The sequence below is a fragment of the Neopsephotus bourkii genome, unplaced genomic scaffold, assembly GCF_033783945.1.
Source record: "Neopsephotus bourkii isolate Nb327-2 ecotype Australia unplaced genomic scaffold, CSIRO-AGI_Nbou_v1 NB_845, whole genome shotgun sequence".
Classification (NCBI taxonomy): domain Eukaryota; kingdom Metazoa; phylum Chordata; class Aves; order Psittaciformes; family Psittacidae; genus Neopsephotus; species Neopsephotus bourkii.
Window position 1 is genome coordinate 3679690 of NW_026901341.1, and position 17398 is coordinate 3697087.

At 42.4% G+C, this 17398-nt stretch overlaps 1 protein-coding gene across 1 annotated transcript in view; it reads right to left on the reverse strand.

Moving 5' to 3' along the window:
• The window catches only part of LOC133213780 (ADP-ribose glycohydrolase MACROD2-like), a 108547-nt gene that overhangs the window by 75915 nt on the left and 15234 nt on the right, over positions 1-17398 (reverse strand). Inside the window, exon 2 of the mRNA XM_061356272.1 lies at positions 11662-11743. Within this exon, the coding sequence (XP_061212256.1) occupies positions 11662-11743 (82 nt within the window). The remainder of the gene's footprint in view (positions 1-11661; positions 11744-17398) is intronic.

A 17398-nucleotide genomic window follows, 5' to 3' on the forward strand; every position in this document is an offset into this window, starting at 1 on the left:
AGTGGAAGTGCTGCCCTGTTGAATATAAAGCGGTCTCTTTCACTGACCTTGGTGTGGCTGTCTGAAGTGATAAACACCAGGTTTAGTTGACAGAGCTTTATGCCAAAATCAATTACTTGAGATAAAAAAAAACAGTGCTTTAGAAATCAATATCCAAAATTCATTCCCTTTTCCCCCAAAAGAATCATATTACAGGCAGTTTCTTGGTTCCTGGTTCTGAAGAAGTAAAAGCAAGTAGAAGTATTTTTTATTGAAACTCTATACGCCTAATATGAAGCAAAATCAGTGACAAGGTGGCTATAAATTAGATTTGTAATACTTAGGTTTTGGGGTAGGTTTTTTATGTTTCCTATGAATTTTTCTTACCCCATCTAGAGGAAGCCTTCTGGAGGCTTGCTTTGGTTTGAAATACGCATCACAGACAGCAAATCTCAAAGCAAAATCCAGTAATAGCACAAAAGAATCCAAGAGTGAATCTTTGATACCAGTAAACACTTCCTTAAAAACATATCATCAATATTTCCTGGCCAAACTCCCCCACCTGACAGACTATAGCTGAGGTTCCTCTGTAACTCTCTCCTTTACTCAAGGGCTGGAGAAGGACTCTTCGTTAGAGAGTGTAGTGATAGGACAAGGGGCAATGAGTTAAAACTTAAACAGGGAAAGTTTAGATTCGATATAAGGAATAAGTTCTTTACTGAGGGTGGTGAGGCACTGGAATGGGTTGCCCAGGGAAGTTGTGACTGCCCCATCCTTGGCAGTGTTCAAGGCCAGGTTGGACACAGCCTTGGGTGACATGGTTTAGTGTGAGGTGCCCCTGCCCATGGCAGGGGGGTTGGAACTAGATGATCTTAAGTTCCTTTCCAACCCTAACTATTCTATGATTCTATGACTAGGAAAACATGTTATAGTGTGTGTATGCATGCACCCACTTTCATTACACTTTTGGCTACAGATGCAGAACAGCGACCTTTCACGTGGCTTCCTCATTAAAGCCCTGGATTTTGGGAAGCTCCACCAAGATGGCCTTGCTGGAAAAGGAACTGCAGACCTTGCAGCCCTGAGACAGAGGAAAACTGACAGTGATTCCCTGCAAGTGCCAGTCCACCCCTGAGAAAACACACATCAGTATTTAGAAGGCTTAGGATACAAGGAAGCCATCTAATCCAAAATGTGGGATATGGTTGAGAGTGCAAGATTTTCTGGCTTGCAGGTTGGGCTGTATGTAGTATATAAAATTAAGGTATTGGATTGGCAATGTATGGGAGAGCAGTTTCCAGTCCAGCATAAAACAATTTATAGCTGAGAGTCAACCTGTAATTGAAACTCACCCTCTAACTCGTGCTGTCTGGTGTAACTATATCTTGGAAGAGCACAGAGCTTTGCATTTGGGAGCAAGCTGCTTGGAATATGCACATTTATACAAGTCACAGGCTCCCTGGTAGAGTCATGTAGCAAGTGATACCTGTTACTCCTTCATTCCCCTCTCCCTTGTTAACCTGCCGAGCTCTGTGAAACAGAGTAATTGCACTATAGCTGCTCTTACTGACACCGGGGAAGAGGATGCCTTCTTCTGTCATATACTTTTTGTTTTTCCCTTTGCCTTGCTGGTGAGGTTCTTTCTCTGTCTCACTAGTCACTGCATGTAAGCAAACACAAGCCAGATGGCTAAGACCATCAATCTGTGTTAAGATTTATGTTAGGAACAGAGAGGTGAAAGGCTTTAAATACCACTGCTAATCCCCAAAGCCATTAAACTGCTGCCTCCTTGTTGCTCATGCTTCTATTTGCATTCTACTTCATGTTAGCACGCAGAGCCAACGCTGTACAAACACCTTTTATTTTTAACTGTGCATACACTGAAGAGCTCTTACTTGAGAGCCAGCTCAACACTGCAGGAGGCTGCTGTTTCATCTGCATTCAGGGCTTGCATCCCAGGCTGCCAGCGCTCCCTCAACACCACTGCTAGCTCTTCCCTGCCTTCCTCTAACCTTTCTTCAGCTGCCTCACTTCATCCTTCAGGTTTTGTTCCTTTTCTCAGCACTTTCTGCTGTCGCCTGATTTCATAGAATCACAAAATGGTTTGGGTTGGAAGGGATCTCAAAGCTCACCCAGTTCCAACCCCCTGCCATGGGCAGGGACACCTTCCACTAGAGCAGGTTGCTCCAAGCCCCTGTGTCCAACCTGGCCTTGAACACTGCCAGGGATGGGGCAGCCACAGCTTCTCTGGGCACCCTGTGCCAGCACCTCAGCACCCTCACAGGGAGGAATTTCTTCCTAATCTCTAATCTAATCTCTGTCAGTTTAAAGCCATTCCCCCTTGTCCTACCCCTACATGCCTTTGTAAAAAGTCCCTCTCCAGATTCCTTGTAGGCGCCCTTTAGGTACTGGAAGCTGCTCTAAGGTGTCCCTGGAGCCTTCCCTTGTACGGGTTGATCAAAATTTCCAGACATTCCCTCATTTTCAGCCAGCACACATGCCTCAGCCTGCTCCCCCTGCAAATGCAGCTCCATGTATTGAACATAACCAGGGAGGAGCTGGGAGGACACTGGGAACAGACCAATCTCCTCTCATCAGGCTGCAGGCACACGCACTGGCAACGGAGCAATGAGATGGGCAGAGCTCGACAGGAGGCTGAAGTGGCAAGTTGGTGATCGTACTGCTGTTTCAAAACAAGACAAACACAAAAGCCCCCATAAAACCTTCAGTACTGACAGCTTCAGCCATCCTGTTGAGCTTATTTACTATACGAAACCAGGGGTCGAGCTGAAAAAGTTCCTGCCGTGTAGCACTTGCTGAGCAGGTATGCCATGATCTGCCTGTGCAGTTTCCATGGAGCAGCAGAGGACGTACAGCACAACAGCCTTGCAACATTTTGGAAAACGGATTTTGGGGCCATCTCTGCTTGCTCAAACAAAAAGCATCTTGTCTCCAACCCTGAGTAGGCAGCAGTGTGGGCCGGGGTACCTGCCTCACACAAGCTGTCTAAACTGTGACATTATCAGGTTTCCAGCAACTGAAAAGACCTAGTGGGTTCTCACTCTCCATATTTCTCTCCACCACACTTGTCTTTCCAAAATCTTGTCCCAAAGTTTCACCCATGGGTCTTCATGATCATCATAATATCCTTAAGAAGCTTTATAGTCACGTCTCATGTATTTTCAGTCCTTAGTTATTGACATATCACTTCTTTTTGATTGCTTACAACCACTGCACCTACCCAACAGGAGCTTCGTAATAGCACAGAGGCGCTATGTCCATCTCAACCTAGAAGATTAGACATTTTCTAGCATTGTAAAGCATATGAGAACACCCTAGGGTTTGATGAAGCCCAAACGTACATATGAGGCTTGCAATAACCTAGAAACTCACAAGCTCTTTCGATCCTTCCAACTCAGTTCTCCACTGGGAGAATACAACACACTGACCAATAACACAGAAAATGGCAATGTTTTCTTTGAGGAAAAACAGATTTGGAAATCTCTGCCAGATGATCAACTAAACCCTGGCCTGATTCTTTTCACATCGAGTTGTTAAAAATTATATTTTCCATAAAGCTTTCCCTTGTCCTCAGTGGTCATAAGAAGTAGAAGTAAAAAAAGAACACGGTAAAACAAAAGAACCTTTTCTGCTTTGGAATAAAAAATAGGATTTCTTTCGTTTGTGAACATTTGTATCCTTTAATCATGCAATCCTGCATACGCAGCAATAGGCACTACATAAAGCTCCATCTGACACTAAGCAAGTTTAAGGAAATTTTTTAGTCTGATTATAAAGAAACTTCCTCTGATACACTCTGTACATCCCGGCCTTGCTGCAGCATCGGTGCAGTTTTTCTTCCCCTGTTGCTTAGTTACACCAGTCCCACACCAGAGTCTCACTGAATGTACAATGTGTTTGTAGCTTTTGAAGCCATATCAAATAGAAATCCTTAGTACCAGTCTCCTAAGAAGTTAGGCACTGTTTTTTCCTGTCACCACATAGATGGCTTCTTTTATGTGCTGTATCACTTGATCTGCTGTAAAATACATATACATGTACAAGCCTCAGGTGCATAAGAAGGCTATGTGGCAGCTGCCATTCCCACTGCTAGGGAACTGGACAACATTATCCCAGTGCAGGAAATGGTGCTCACAGCTAGGATCAGATTTGGATTTCTATTTCGCAGATGCTTCTACCTTACACAAAAGGAATGAGGCACTCCTTGGGAAAATAGACATCACTTTTTAAAACAGAACCTATTGCAAAACTTCCTTATTTCCTCCGTGCCCTAAAATACTGGAAACAACTGGGCTTTGTTTACAACAAGTGCTAAAGTGGATTTCTCACCCCCATGTATGCTAATGTAGTCACACACAAAATGGTATGTTTTGCATGTGATGACACTTTCCTAAATTCAAACTCCTAACAAAATCCCATCAGTAACCTAAGGCAGAGGTTGGGACAAATGAGGCAAGCACAAACTTAACTGCATCCTTTGCTATGAGAAGCACTTTGCAGTTGAAAGCACTTGGAATTAGAAGTGATTTGGTATCAGTGGCCAGAGAGGACAGGATACTTCTGGGCATGATAAAAAAGTGCATTTGGAATGTTTTACATGGGATGCCCAAATATACAACACAGCAGAAAGAAAAGATCCCTGACTTATTCACATTTGATGCTACACAGAGAAAGATTCTGCTTGTTCGCCTGCTGAAGCCAGGCATCCATGTGTGAAGGACTGAGTACAGAACAGCAATACACCTCCCTCTCTCCTTCCTGCAGCCTCTCCCAGAGCCTAAGGCTACATATAGACAATGCTGATTAACAGCCACTGTTGGACCAGTCCTCTGGTGGCTGAGCTAATCCTCTTTTTAACTATATTTAAGACCTACAGGCTCTGCCTCACCTCAAAGTGAGCATTCTTATACCCTAACGATGTGCTGGGTGAAAAACACAACTACTTCCTTTTGCTTGTTTTCATCCCAGTTCCCCATTTCCTGGCATACCTTGTGTTTCTTGTGATACAAGAGGTGGTAAATAATTGCTCCATAGTCACCCTTCTAATTACCGCACTCATCATTTTCCCTGTGCTCTCCCACACTATAAATGCATGCAGTAGCCTCATTCTTGCGTCTGTATACCCCCCATGCTTTCAAGGACACCCTCACTGCCTCCCACTTCACTGTTTCAATACAGCCCTTATCCAGGCACCACCCCAGGAGCTGGAGAGCTCAGCGATTTGGAATTGACAAGTACACAGAAGCAGCCATTTCCCCAACTTCTGGATTGACTGCAAGCTCCATTGTCAGTTTGATCATAGGAGACAAAATGTCTGCAAGGTGCTACTGGAGTAAAGAGGAGGAAGCTCCGCTTAGCAAAGCTCTTGAGTGTTGCTCTTCACACAGTTATGGTCTATCCATACCCTGCTCCAAGCCATGACATTGCTGCTATCAGGAATGAGGAGGCAAACGATTTTCCAGACCATATAGTGAGCAATGTCATGAGCCTCTATCAAACTCTGTACAACCAGAGGATCCAAGCCCAAATTTTGAGGGAATTGATACTTTCAACGCACAGCCAAAGTCTAGAGCAATGCTCTGTCAGCAGTTAGCCAGGAAATAATTCAAAGGGATAGTACCAGAAAATTAGGATTCAAACTGAAAGAAGAAAGTGCCCATTAACTTTTTATTAGGAACTGGAAACCCAATGCCATGGAACCCCCTCATGGTCTGCATATCTCTTAAGATGCTGAAAATAGTATCTGAGCCACCGATTACATGTGCTGCCTCTCAAGCACCACTCCTGAAATGCTGCTTGTGCATCCTCCAGCACTACATTGAGATACTAGCAAAAGCAGCTAAGACAGACAACTGCAATGAGTGTAGGACTGGCACATCAATGCCATAGCAAACGAAGACAAAAAGCCATAGCAAAATTTTGTTTCACAGGTTTTATGGACACCTTTAACTTTTAGTTAGCTTGAGGTTTCATGAGGTAAGTTTCAAACACATGTAAAATGCACAGAAGCTTTAAGCATTATGTCTATATTAAACTTCTGGATTGAGAAATTTTTTTACAGCATCTTATTTATGTTGAAGTATACTTCATCAGGTGAGAGAGAACTAGAGCAAAGCCAGCATCCTATTCCAGTGCACAGGCTCCTCCAGCTCCCTCATACAGGTAATGCTTTCTTTGAAGCCTCAGCTACTGAGAGGCAAGGAACCACCATGGGAAACAGCAGGGCTTGCTTCTGCCCAACTGTTCAGAACCAAGTCCTTCAGCAAGGGGTCTTGAAGAAGCCCTTGTTCATCACAAGGAGAAAGCCAAAGGGATTTCAGACTTCCCCAAATCTTACTCCCTAATGTCTATTGCCAGTGGCCTTTGCACGCCTGCCTGAACCAGTAAGAAAAAACAGAGCCCTCATGACTTACAAGGCACATCACTGCCCAAGTGAAATCTCAGATAAAGGATATCAGGTGCTTCCAGTAAACTGCTTGGCACCTCTCCACATAGTAAAATGAAGCCCATGAAAAATATTTTGTGGAATACATTCAGGTGACGAATTAAGGAAACTAATCAGCTCATGAACATTGCAAATGCAAATAGAGAGGCTAAATTTATCAAACAAATTACCCATTTGATACAGGATTACTTACTAAGGGCTAACTTACGATTCCTTTGCTCACACTGAGGACCGCTTCAGCCCCAGTGAAGTCTGCCATACTAAGTAGTAAGGGTGATGCTTCTCAATACCAGTACAGAAATTACAATCTCTACTTAAGAGTTCACTCACGTATTAGTGCAGGGATCTGCCTTTTTAATACAAAGCCCTTCATTCAGCCATTTAGACAGTTTCCAATTTGATTCCAAGCCTGGGAGATCTCTTAACAATGAATTTCCTCTGCAATTGTAATATATTTGCACATTTATGCACAACTAGGATGCTGTGCATCCTCCTGAAGTAACAGGGCAATTAATAGTAGCTCTTATCCATATGCTTTGGGTAGAGGGGACAGTGTTTTTATCAACCAGGACAAAAGCAGAAAATGCAATAAATGTCATAACCTGGAATAGAGCAGAAAGTTTTTTTTTCAAGAAGAAGCAATTTCTCTCTCTTTTTCCTAATACCAACTGATATGGCTCAAAAAAAAAAAATAAAAAAAAATGAACAAGCTTTTGGGCTCAGCATCCTTTCATTAGCTCTGAAAGGACACGGAGTCTAAAAGCCTGCATCTTCCATCTATCAAATGGTCTAATAAAAGTGCAAACCTGTCCTCTCTCTAACAATTTTAGCAATGCTTTAGTGAAGTAATTTTGTTACTCTGTTTAAAGTAGTAAGATTGCAATATAACCTTGAATGCTGCAGCTCCACATACCCTTTATAACATTAGTTTTGTGTAAAGAACATTTTCCCCCCCAAAATTATTCCCTTCTCCAATCCACTGATAACAATGATAGATTTAGAACTACTTTAAGCATTACAATTTAACCTTTCATAATATACGACAACCACCATGAAAAATAAGCATTTGTCAAAGGTCCTTAGAGGATCATCTGTCTGACACATGAAGTAGCTAGGTATACACACTATATGGGATGGGAAAAAAAAAAGGTATCCTTGCTTCCAGCTGGCAACTATTGACAAATACTCTTTATTTTACTCCTATGACAGCACTGTAAAAGTATGGATCACTAAGGCAACTGTTGGTATATCTAAGTTTTCAAGGGGACTGGTTTTAATACCATTTCCTGGTCAGGCTTATAAATTTATATATTTAACAATAAAAGTAATGTCTAGTACCTAGGCTCCATGTAGAAACAATGACTTCCAAGAGAAAAAATGGTACAAGTATCAGCTCCTTTCCCAGAAAGCTCACTCATAATACCAGTAGCAATGAATCCAGCTGAGCCAGAACTGCAGGGAAGGATATTTTATTTGCCTGAAAGATACATAGCAAGACATTCTCTCGGATTAAGCAGAGAGAATTTGCCAGCACAGCTGAAGGGAATGGTGGGCTACTTCCTTTCACCAGGAGATAGGACTTAACTGGTAAAAAGAATGATTAGAAAGAGTCTCTGTTTGTTGCACCTAATACATTAAAACAGTGATCCATCTTAAGCACAGGAGGCTGGTTATTCAACCAAAAGAGTCTTCCATCGTTGCTCTTTTTCTACCAGGATGTAAAAACCCTCCTCAGCAAACCCCCAAAGGTTCAACAGAAAATTCTGTGTGGATCAGGACTCTTTACTTTCTAACCCAGTGCTTTTCTGGACAACCACTAGGTTGAGATCCTAAGCCTGAGTAACAGATGAAGTGGTGCTCCCCTTGGAACATGCTGGCTTTGGCTCGGGTTCTGTACAGGCTACTGATTACTGAGATTAAATCAGAAATGCTGAGGCTGTGACAACTGTCTCAGCATTTCTGAGCAGCTTTGCTACACTCCTAAGACATGAAATTACTTAGATGTCTGCCTCTTCCCCCTATATATTTAAAGTTTGCAAATGACAAGGCTCTTGGCAGTTGTCTTAATATCAGTACTATTACTCCACTAATTTCTTTGGCATTCCACTTGCAAAATAGGCCTAATGATATGTTCAACTAATGGAACAATTTCCCCATATCTATATTCCACTTACTCTAATGCACTGAGGTGTAACTCTCGCTTCATTTCATTATCACTTGACTAGCTCAAGCACTTCGATATCTTTTTGGATTTATTAATGCACCAGGTTTAAAGTAATAACTATTTATGTATATAACTCCATGAATATATTCTTTCTAAGCTTTTTCGTCCACATCTATTAAAGTAGATACATTTCATAATGTTTCTGAATGTGAGACATGCTTTAAAAATGTCTTGATGTTTTTTTCTCTAAGCTTAAAGCAATATCTCAGTGTTATTCTCTCCTACGAGAGTTCAGATAGTGTCCTATTAATTTAAATTTAGGGCAAGTCTATCCTTAAAGACTTTCATTTCACTACATTAATAGATTTACTTAACACCAAAACAAAAACACCAGAGTTTTGGCAATTCCTTCCATAGTCTAAATATCAGGAATTAGCTGTCAAACATAGAGACAGTTGCTAATTCCTTGACACAGAGCTATGTTGATGAAGTCCTCTGTGCAAGAAACCAATCCTGCAGGGAGATGGAATATCCCTACAGAAGAAGAGTCTGCTGAGAACTCATCCAAGTCCACTAGGTTAAATGCAGATGGCAATTCACAAGACACCAGAAAAAAAGCAGACATGATGGTCATCTGGTAAAAACCATTCAGACCTTCAGCTGATGTTCTCTCCAGTAGGCTATAGGTGATTGAGGATGGGGCCCACTTCTGCTGACATCTGTTGTAGTGGTGCTACCCTGCAGAAAAGCATCAATTCAAGATGGCAAAGAAAGCCTCAGACTGTATATTGATTGTTAGGGCAGCTCTCCAGGAGATAGACCCAAATACTGATCATTTCTCCAGGAATGCTTATGGAAAGCCATCTGGGTAGCATGTATACTCCCTGCTCTCCTTGCTGAAGATCTAAGTGACTCCTAAAAGGCCATACCAAATGTCTGTGGTAATCTAAGACATTGCAATCAGATCTCCTGAATCACTGACTACTGACCTAACCACAGGAAAACCTTCTCTGAGCTTTAGATGCTAAAGTGTTTCATTTTAAAGCTCTGGTTCACCAGCCAGTAAGTGCTCAGGTCCTTTTGGAAAACAGCATCATTAAGGCATATCAAAACTGTCATTCAGAATCATTACTTAAGAGAAAATTACAGTGGGAAGACTCTGGAAAAGAGCCCTAAGATCTTTTACCAATCCATACGAGACTGTGGTTGCTGAGCACCAAAACATCCTTCTCTGGACAGCTGTTTGGGTAAGCATTGGACCAACCCTTCTGGAGAGTTACATCCCTCCCAACCACTGCATTTGCTGCAACTTAGAGGGTCCTTACCACGCCCCCCTCTTTGTGGTCGCATATCAAATTCCCAGTTTTAGTTCAAGAAAAAAACCTGCAAATGTTTCAATGCATGAGGATAAACATACTCTTAAAACTGTGTGACAACCGATCATCTACATAATGTGGTGTAACACAATTATATGTCTTTATATAACATGACACACAACCACACATGTTCTCTGTGGACAGGAGTTCAACAATGCCAGGTTTTTAAAAACCTCCAAAACAAATAAATCTCTCATCTTCCTCTCTTTTCCCCTTTGGGCTTGTCATGCTTCAGCTCTGAGGCATCTTCTTGTCTCCCAGGCTTTCAAACCCAAGCGGGTTTTACATTTATAACAACAATACCAGCCTTTAATCCATGATTTCAAAGACCTTAATGATGAAGGCGAGTATTATTACTCTAATCTGTTGACAAATTGACACTGTAGTTTACTCTTGCCTAATCTGAAGGGCAAGAATGTAGGCAGAGCACTGCCACTTTATCCTATGTGTTGGGGTACACGGCCAAAAAAAATTATATCACACAATGAATGGATTAGACATGAATGCAGTCTTTGAAATGCATGTTCAATGTGCTCCAGACGAAAATATTAAGCAGTTAGACACCATTCTATGCTACCTGAATAATTCAATAGGTCTTTAAGTTTCAGCTGTCAATCACCACAAACTGGAGATTACAAAGTCATCTACAGAAAGCTTTGTTCTAGTGAGATGAGACAGAAACATCACAATTTCCATACCACCAGCCAAAGAGAAAGGAAAAAAACCACTGTGGCTACTGTGACAACACGGTCCTGTAGAATTAATAGACACCCACACCACACCAAAGCTCTGCTTCCTATTACTCAAAGGCCCATTCCACCAGACAGACAGACAGGGCAGCGAGTATTTAAGTGACTGCCACTCTGAAATGCGTGATAAAACAAAATACTAAAACCTGGATCTTGTCACATATAGTAGGACCAACGTCATAGAAAACAAAATAAAAAGGGAGAAGGTTAGGGCTGATAAAACCCCCTGAACACAGATTTCTAATGATATATGATAAAAATAAATCACAGGCATATGGGGGAGGGGATCAAGGGGGATTAACAAATCTACTATCCACCAGGTTTTCTTAAATTCTAGGAAGTAACCTCCCGTGTGAAACATAAGATAAATGGCTAACATTTCCCAAGTGCTCCAGTGAGAGCCATCTTTCTCCCACTCATTCTTGCACAGGGACAGCTCAAGTTTAAAGTTCTCATTCAGACACAGTTGGGCTCTAACCCCTGTGGTATCTTTTCAGACCCAGAGAAACCCTACCAGCATCGTTAATGAAAGAGCAAAGCATGTACAAAGTGCATGGAAAAGCAATATACACTAGGAGCTATATACATTAGTGCAAATCATTTTCTTCTCAAAGTCAAGAGAGCCAGCGCCACACACCAGGTTTCAGGAGGAAACACAGATACAGCGGAGAATAAAGAAACTAGCTGCACTGAGCATATAGAAGCAGGCCTTGACTTTGCAAAAGCATTGTCACAAGTAGTTTTGCTGGTTCACAGATTTTAAATGTCTGCATTTGTCCGGGATCAGAGCCTCTATGTGCAGCTGATCTTAAAGAAAGTTCACATTTTAATATCTGGCTGAGGCAAGGAAAGAAGAAAGGACACCAACTGTTTCCTGTTTGATGCATCATTTTTCCAAGTCGGATGGCACTCGGTTACTTTACCTACCTAGAGGGAAAAATTCGCCCATTTTCTTCTTGAAAATCTTGTAGTCAACCTCCAAAAAGACACAGAAGATGATCCGATCCATCTGTAAGAAACAACATTATTCACAGTGAAACGATCCCAATCATAGACATTGGAGGAAAATAATAAAAGCAAAGAAACTTTTAAGTCAACATGCTTTAATGCTCCAGGCAAGCAAGACAACATCACAGAGATGCATGTTTTGACTTTATTGTGTGCCTGTACTGTAATTTATAAACAATATTTGCAATCACAGCTCACAACTGTATTCTTTGTTAACTGCCTCCTGTTTATGCAAACCACTCTTCAGCACAGTATAAATGACTTTTGGCATCCTAGATGAGTACTGGGATGCAATGTTTGATGGAAGAGTCACATGGGGGGCTTCTAATAAGCATACAAAAGAGTAAATGGTAAGCAAAGAGTTCTTTTTCCAACCCTTGTCCGACAAACCTATTGCAAAACCATTTAGTATTTTAAAATGGCTTTAAAAGGTTTCATGCAGTTTTAATTAACATGAAACCACTTACTCTTGCTATAATACAAGCAGAATGCAGCAAAAACAAAAGCTGATTAGATGACAGGTAGCACACAGGGTAAATAAAACATTTAATATGCCATCTACTTAGCAATGCTGAGCATATCAATGAAACCACAGCCCATAATGTATGCGCCACCCACCAATGACTTCAAATAAATTGCTCGGGACATCACTGTGTGTGAAAAGCTTTTCTAAAGGAGACCAAAAAGAAGCCAAACAGAATAAAAACCAAACACAATTACGAAGCCTTTAAGACTGAAAAACACCTACACTGGGCTTCACCCCAGCCTTGCTATTCCTTTGTTTCATCTGCTTGCACAGCCCAGCATAAATTGCCTCTGCAGCCAAAACCCAGCTCTGGGAGGGAGCTGTGGAAGTCAAAAAGACCTTCCCACAGCTGAGCTGAGCGACCTGCAACCCAATAATCAAGTTTTTCTCTGAAGTTTATGAAAGCTTAACTGGAGTGGGATGAAGCCCAAGGAACAGGGAATTCAGCATCTTGGCTGGCATTATGCTGCCCCTGTGTCTCCAGGGCAATAAGCTGATCTGTCGTAGCAGAGCTCCTCAAGAGTGCCTTTGCACATGCTAGAAAAGGCAGCAGCCTTCCCCTGCAGGGAACCCAGCAGGAGGAACGCTCTCCAAAAAGATGCCTTCTTTCCCTTTTCTTCAGAAGAAAATGCTGTCCTTTTGCTAGAGTGGCTCTTCGAAGCAAAGTACAAGTCCGGGCTTCAAAGATACCATTATGCTGAGCAGATGAGTACGTCATTTTAGAGCTCTTTTTGGAGCAGCCTGGTAGAATTTAGAAGGGAACAAGAGCAGGCAATAACTGCTTATGCTGGAAAATGCTAATAGTTGGTACCAAGGACATCTGTGAATCAAAGCTGACTGCAAAACCTGAAAAAGCAAACTGCAGGTAGGAAATAATAGACTGAAGGTACAGGTGATGTGGGTGTTAAGAAAAAGGCTTGCGAGCAGGAGAGAAAGCAGCAGGGCAGAGCTTGGGCAGGAGCTGCTTGCTAGGGAAGATTTGTGAGCAGAGAAACTGCCTGTTGCTCTCTGCTCCTACAATGTCCACAGAAACAAACTGTTCTGGGCATCCCTCATAAACAAACCAGGCTAAGCCTTAAAAGTATTCACCAGCTACTCTCCCTAAGCGATATATACAATAAAGAATTCAAATACTGGTTAAGTGCTCAAGCCAAAAAGCCACACTCATCTGTGTACTCTCAAATATATAATGTAAAGCACTAATGACAAGAGGTGCCACGTTGTACCTATATGAGATTTTCCACCTAAGAAAAGTGTGTTTTCAAGAGGAAAGCTTTAGACAGTGAATCCTTAAATTATGTTTCTTGTGCAAACTGGTTTAGGGTAGTGCTGGGGTGATGCTAGCTTGTCACCTTCTATCTCCGCCTCCCTAGCAGAGCAGATACTCAATCATTACTGTGATAGGTTCAATACATGAACCAGGGGAGACATTAGAGCAAGGACGACAACTCATAAACCAGAGGAGGAACGATATTGCTGTGCAGAGAAGTTCTGAGCCCTCTTCTTCTATAGACAGTTTCATATTCTCTTCTGTAATTACTAGAGGCATTTCCCTCATTTTATCCAGTTCCACTTCTCAAGGTGTTGCTTTTATTTATTCTGTGCAGATGACAATGATAAAACTTCTGCAATTCTGAGAATTTCTGCTACCTCTAATATAATTCCTTAATTTAAAGATAGGGAATCTCTCTAGAAATGGAAGACTATTTAAAAATTTCTAGCCTCCTGAGTGTACACTTCCTATATATAAACCTGTTCAGTTTCTTCTTGGTGTGAGAAAAAGTGCTCTATTTTTAAGTATGCATAAGATATTGTGATGACAGCTGAAATCCTGTGTTTATCTGATTGAATGGCATGTGTTGGCAGATAGTAAATCTGAAATTAAACCATATTCTATCAGCCTGCCAGTCATTGACTATTTTATCTAACATCCCCACCTAAAATAACTTGAAATTAGGTATGGAAAGTAACCCTTGCCCTCACTGTTCTCATTCCAGCTACAATAAGGAAAGGTTTAATCCAAGTGACTAGAAACCTGCCTTGCCTGCCGGCTCACAGAAGCTCAGTAGGCCTTTTGGGATGCGCACTTATGAACGCTTCTCCGTATTCAAAGAGGAAATCTCTCCTCTCATGTGCTTAGGAAATGCCAACTTGATTAGATGTTTCATGCTGCCCCTTTGCAGGGGGCAGGGAACAGGCCCCCCAGGACCTCCCCAAGCATGGCCAGGGAGCCTCCAGTGCCTTTTGTAGGTGCCTGGTTCCTCCACAGCTGACCAAGCACCACTCAACTGCAGCAGAAGTTTAAAGGAACTGCAAGTTGAAGGTATTAAAGCTCATCCTTGATTGACAGCTCCTTTCTGGACGCCGGTATTAGAATCAACCATCCCCTGTCAGAGCCTGATTAAATTCTGCTCGCTTCAAAGCTGTGCATAGGTGGATCAAAGAACCCCCAAATTAAGAGCACCACAACACAGGAAGAAGGGAGCTGAACTGCATGAGCTGTTCACTTAGTAGGCAGCTTCACAGCTCAAGGCTGCAAGTACAGTGATTGTTTTCAATATATTTCTATGTATACATACATACATATGTATAAATCTAATTCTTTTCTTGGGCCATGCTCTCCTTGCCAGGCTCCATTTATTTTGGAGGGGGGATGCCTTCCCAGTGGTTTTGTTAGCTGCACCTGATAGGGATCCGTAGACCTCTGGGCTCTGCATGGCTCACAAGGCTCAGGCTGGTTTGTAGTGGAATGGACACAGAGTTAGTCATTGACACCAGGATTTTACAGGGATACGACCAAATCTAGTGAACTGAAAACCCTTCCACTGTGTATAAGAGCACTGCTGGTCTTAATAGCAGCAGCATTGATCTTAATACAAAGAAGCTAGCAAAAATACCTCCTTCCTGGTTTTTATGCAGTGAGGTTTTCTTTGTTTGGCTGTTTTTTCCCCTACGAGTTTGAGAGCACTTTGAATATAGCAAGTTTTAAGACTTGGTGGGTTAATGCACCTTGGGTTAGACCACTCAGAGCACTAATGGTCTGGAAGAGTTCCATGGGAGGCTGGGGCAGGTGGGCGCTCCAGGACTGCACTGTCACTGCAGCATGGGCATGATGAAAAGCTGCTGAGGGCCCCACAAAGCACCCAGCAGGGCTGGGAGCTGCACCCTCTGCAGAGCCAAAATGTACCTACATGCAGACATCACCAGCCAGAGGCAACTCTGCTCACAGAAGGCAAACGGAGTAAGATGGACATGTTCTGCTTGAAGAAATGATCGCAAGCCTGCCCGCATCCAAGGCCACAATAAAGTAAGAGTCTGCTGACACTTTCTGGCAACTTTACACTCTTTATTTATGGATTATTTGAGAAGAAATAAAAGCCCAGCCTTCCTAGCAAACTAAAAGCACACAAGTACCCTGAAGGACCCTTCCCTCTACAGCAGTGTGCAGGAGAACACTGCATGCATACGCACATATCTGTGACTGCAGCCACTGATACAGGAGTTCATGCTATACAGGTGTACCCATATACATGTTAGGGTCAAAAGTGTCTCAGTTTTTATCTCAGCTCTATTGCTGTGGCCTCTGGCAGGTTTCCCCATTCCTCTGACTTCATTTCCCTATCTGTCTGGGGACAGTACTACTCAGTTGTGCACTTACACATCGCTACAGAGGTATTGCCAAGCACAATCCACAGGACATGCCAAATGCTGTCACACGTATAGCTGTGTATATACCCAGGCACCAAGCTGTATATATCAAGCACAGATTTAAACAGAAAACTGATCAAAAGACATCCTAGACTATTTTATCTAATGAATGTTTCCATGTCATTGCCACCTTGAGTCCTAACAAAATAACAGCATTTCAGCGCTACTGAATATTTCAGGCATATCCCTGGTACCAAGATGTTCACCCAGGAGGCAGTGACTGCTTTTTATCATATGCGACAACAAGTTTCATCATAATTTAAATCTTACTGGAAAATACACAATAGAAAAACAATGCTAACTTGTAACAAATATTTCCTAATCCCAAATCAAATTAATGGTAACAAACAGCAAAGAGACTGAAGCAGCTTTCTGCTCTCTGCCTGCGCAGCAAATCCCTTTCATGAAATGCCTTTGACTGATCCCTCGGGGACCTGTTGTTGTAAGGGGATGGTGAACACCAGAAGCTTGCTGTAACATTTTTAGTTTACCAAACATTCTGTGGACTTAATTCAAAACTCAGTGAAGCCAAACAGAGGCTTTTTATTGAGTTCAGCATGGTTGAGTCGGCGCCTATGCTCTGTAACCCCAGAAATAACATTTGCCTCCTTAAGAATGAAAGTTCTTCTGATATCCAAATTTCATTAACCTAAATCTTCAGATACTTTCTCAAACATGCCATTAACAGTCACAGTCCAGAGCTGCCTGTACCCATTAAGACTCCTTGACTACAGTGCCTGTAAGTGCCCTGAACCTTCAACAGTGCTGCAGTCCTACGTAGGTTTCCCCCTCTGCTCGGGTAGCCCTGTTGGCTTTCTATGCCTGACAAGACTTCTCTTGTAGAGACCACTGGGAACAAACCACGTAATTCAGATTTTCAAGGCATTGTCTCATGGAATCAAAATCCCAGTTGTGGAAAGCAAAGAAGAAGGAGGAAGAGATTTTTTAATGCACTATAGGATCAGGCTATGAGTGTCCTAGCTGGTCCCTGGTTATTCTATCTGTGGCAAGGGCTCAGTTTGCTGTTCTGAAGTTTACATCTCTCTCTCTCTTGCTTATTTTCATGGAGCCCATTTTCCATCTCTTTCTTTTCTGGTTTTCCAACAGCATTACTCCCTCCCCAGGACAGAACTGATGTTTTGAATTGACTATATGCAGAGGTACGCTTCAAAGAGACCAACATCTGGTTTTGCCCCCTTAAAGTACGGGCAAATGATGCTCGTGATGCTGACTGTCTCCCCTTCAGCCTACCCTCTGCCCGACCTGATCCTCTGGTAATCCTATTGCAACCCACTAACAGATGGAGAAACCAGCTTTGTAAAGTAACACAGGCATCTGCCATATCCCTTGCAGCAGCTGGGATCTGCTTTGCCAGAGGTGCTGCCTTTCCTGAGCACCATGCACATCTGGCCAGCTGTCCAG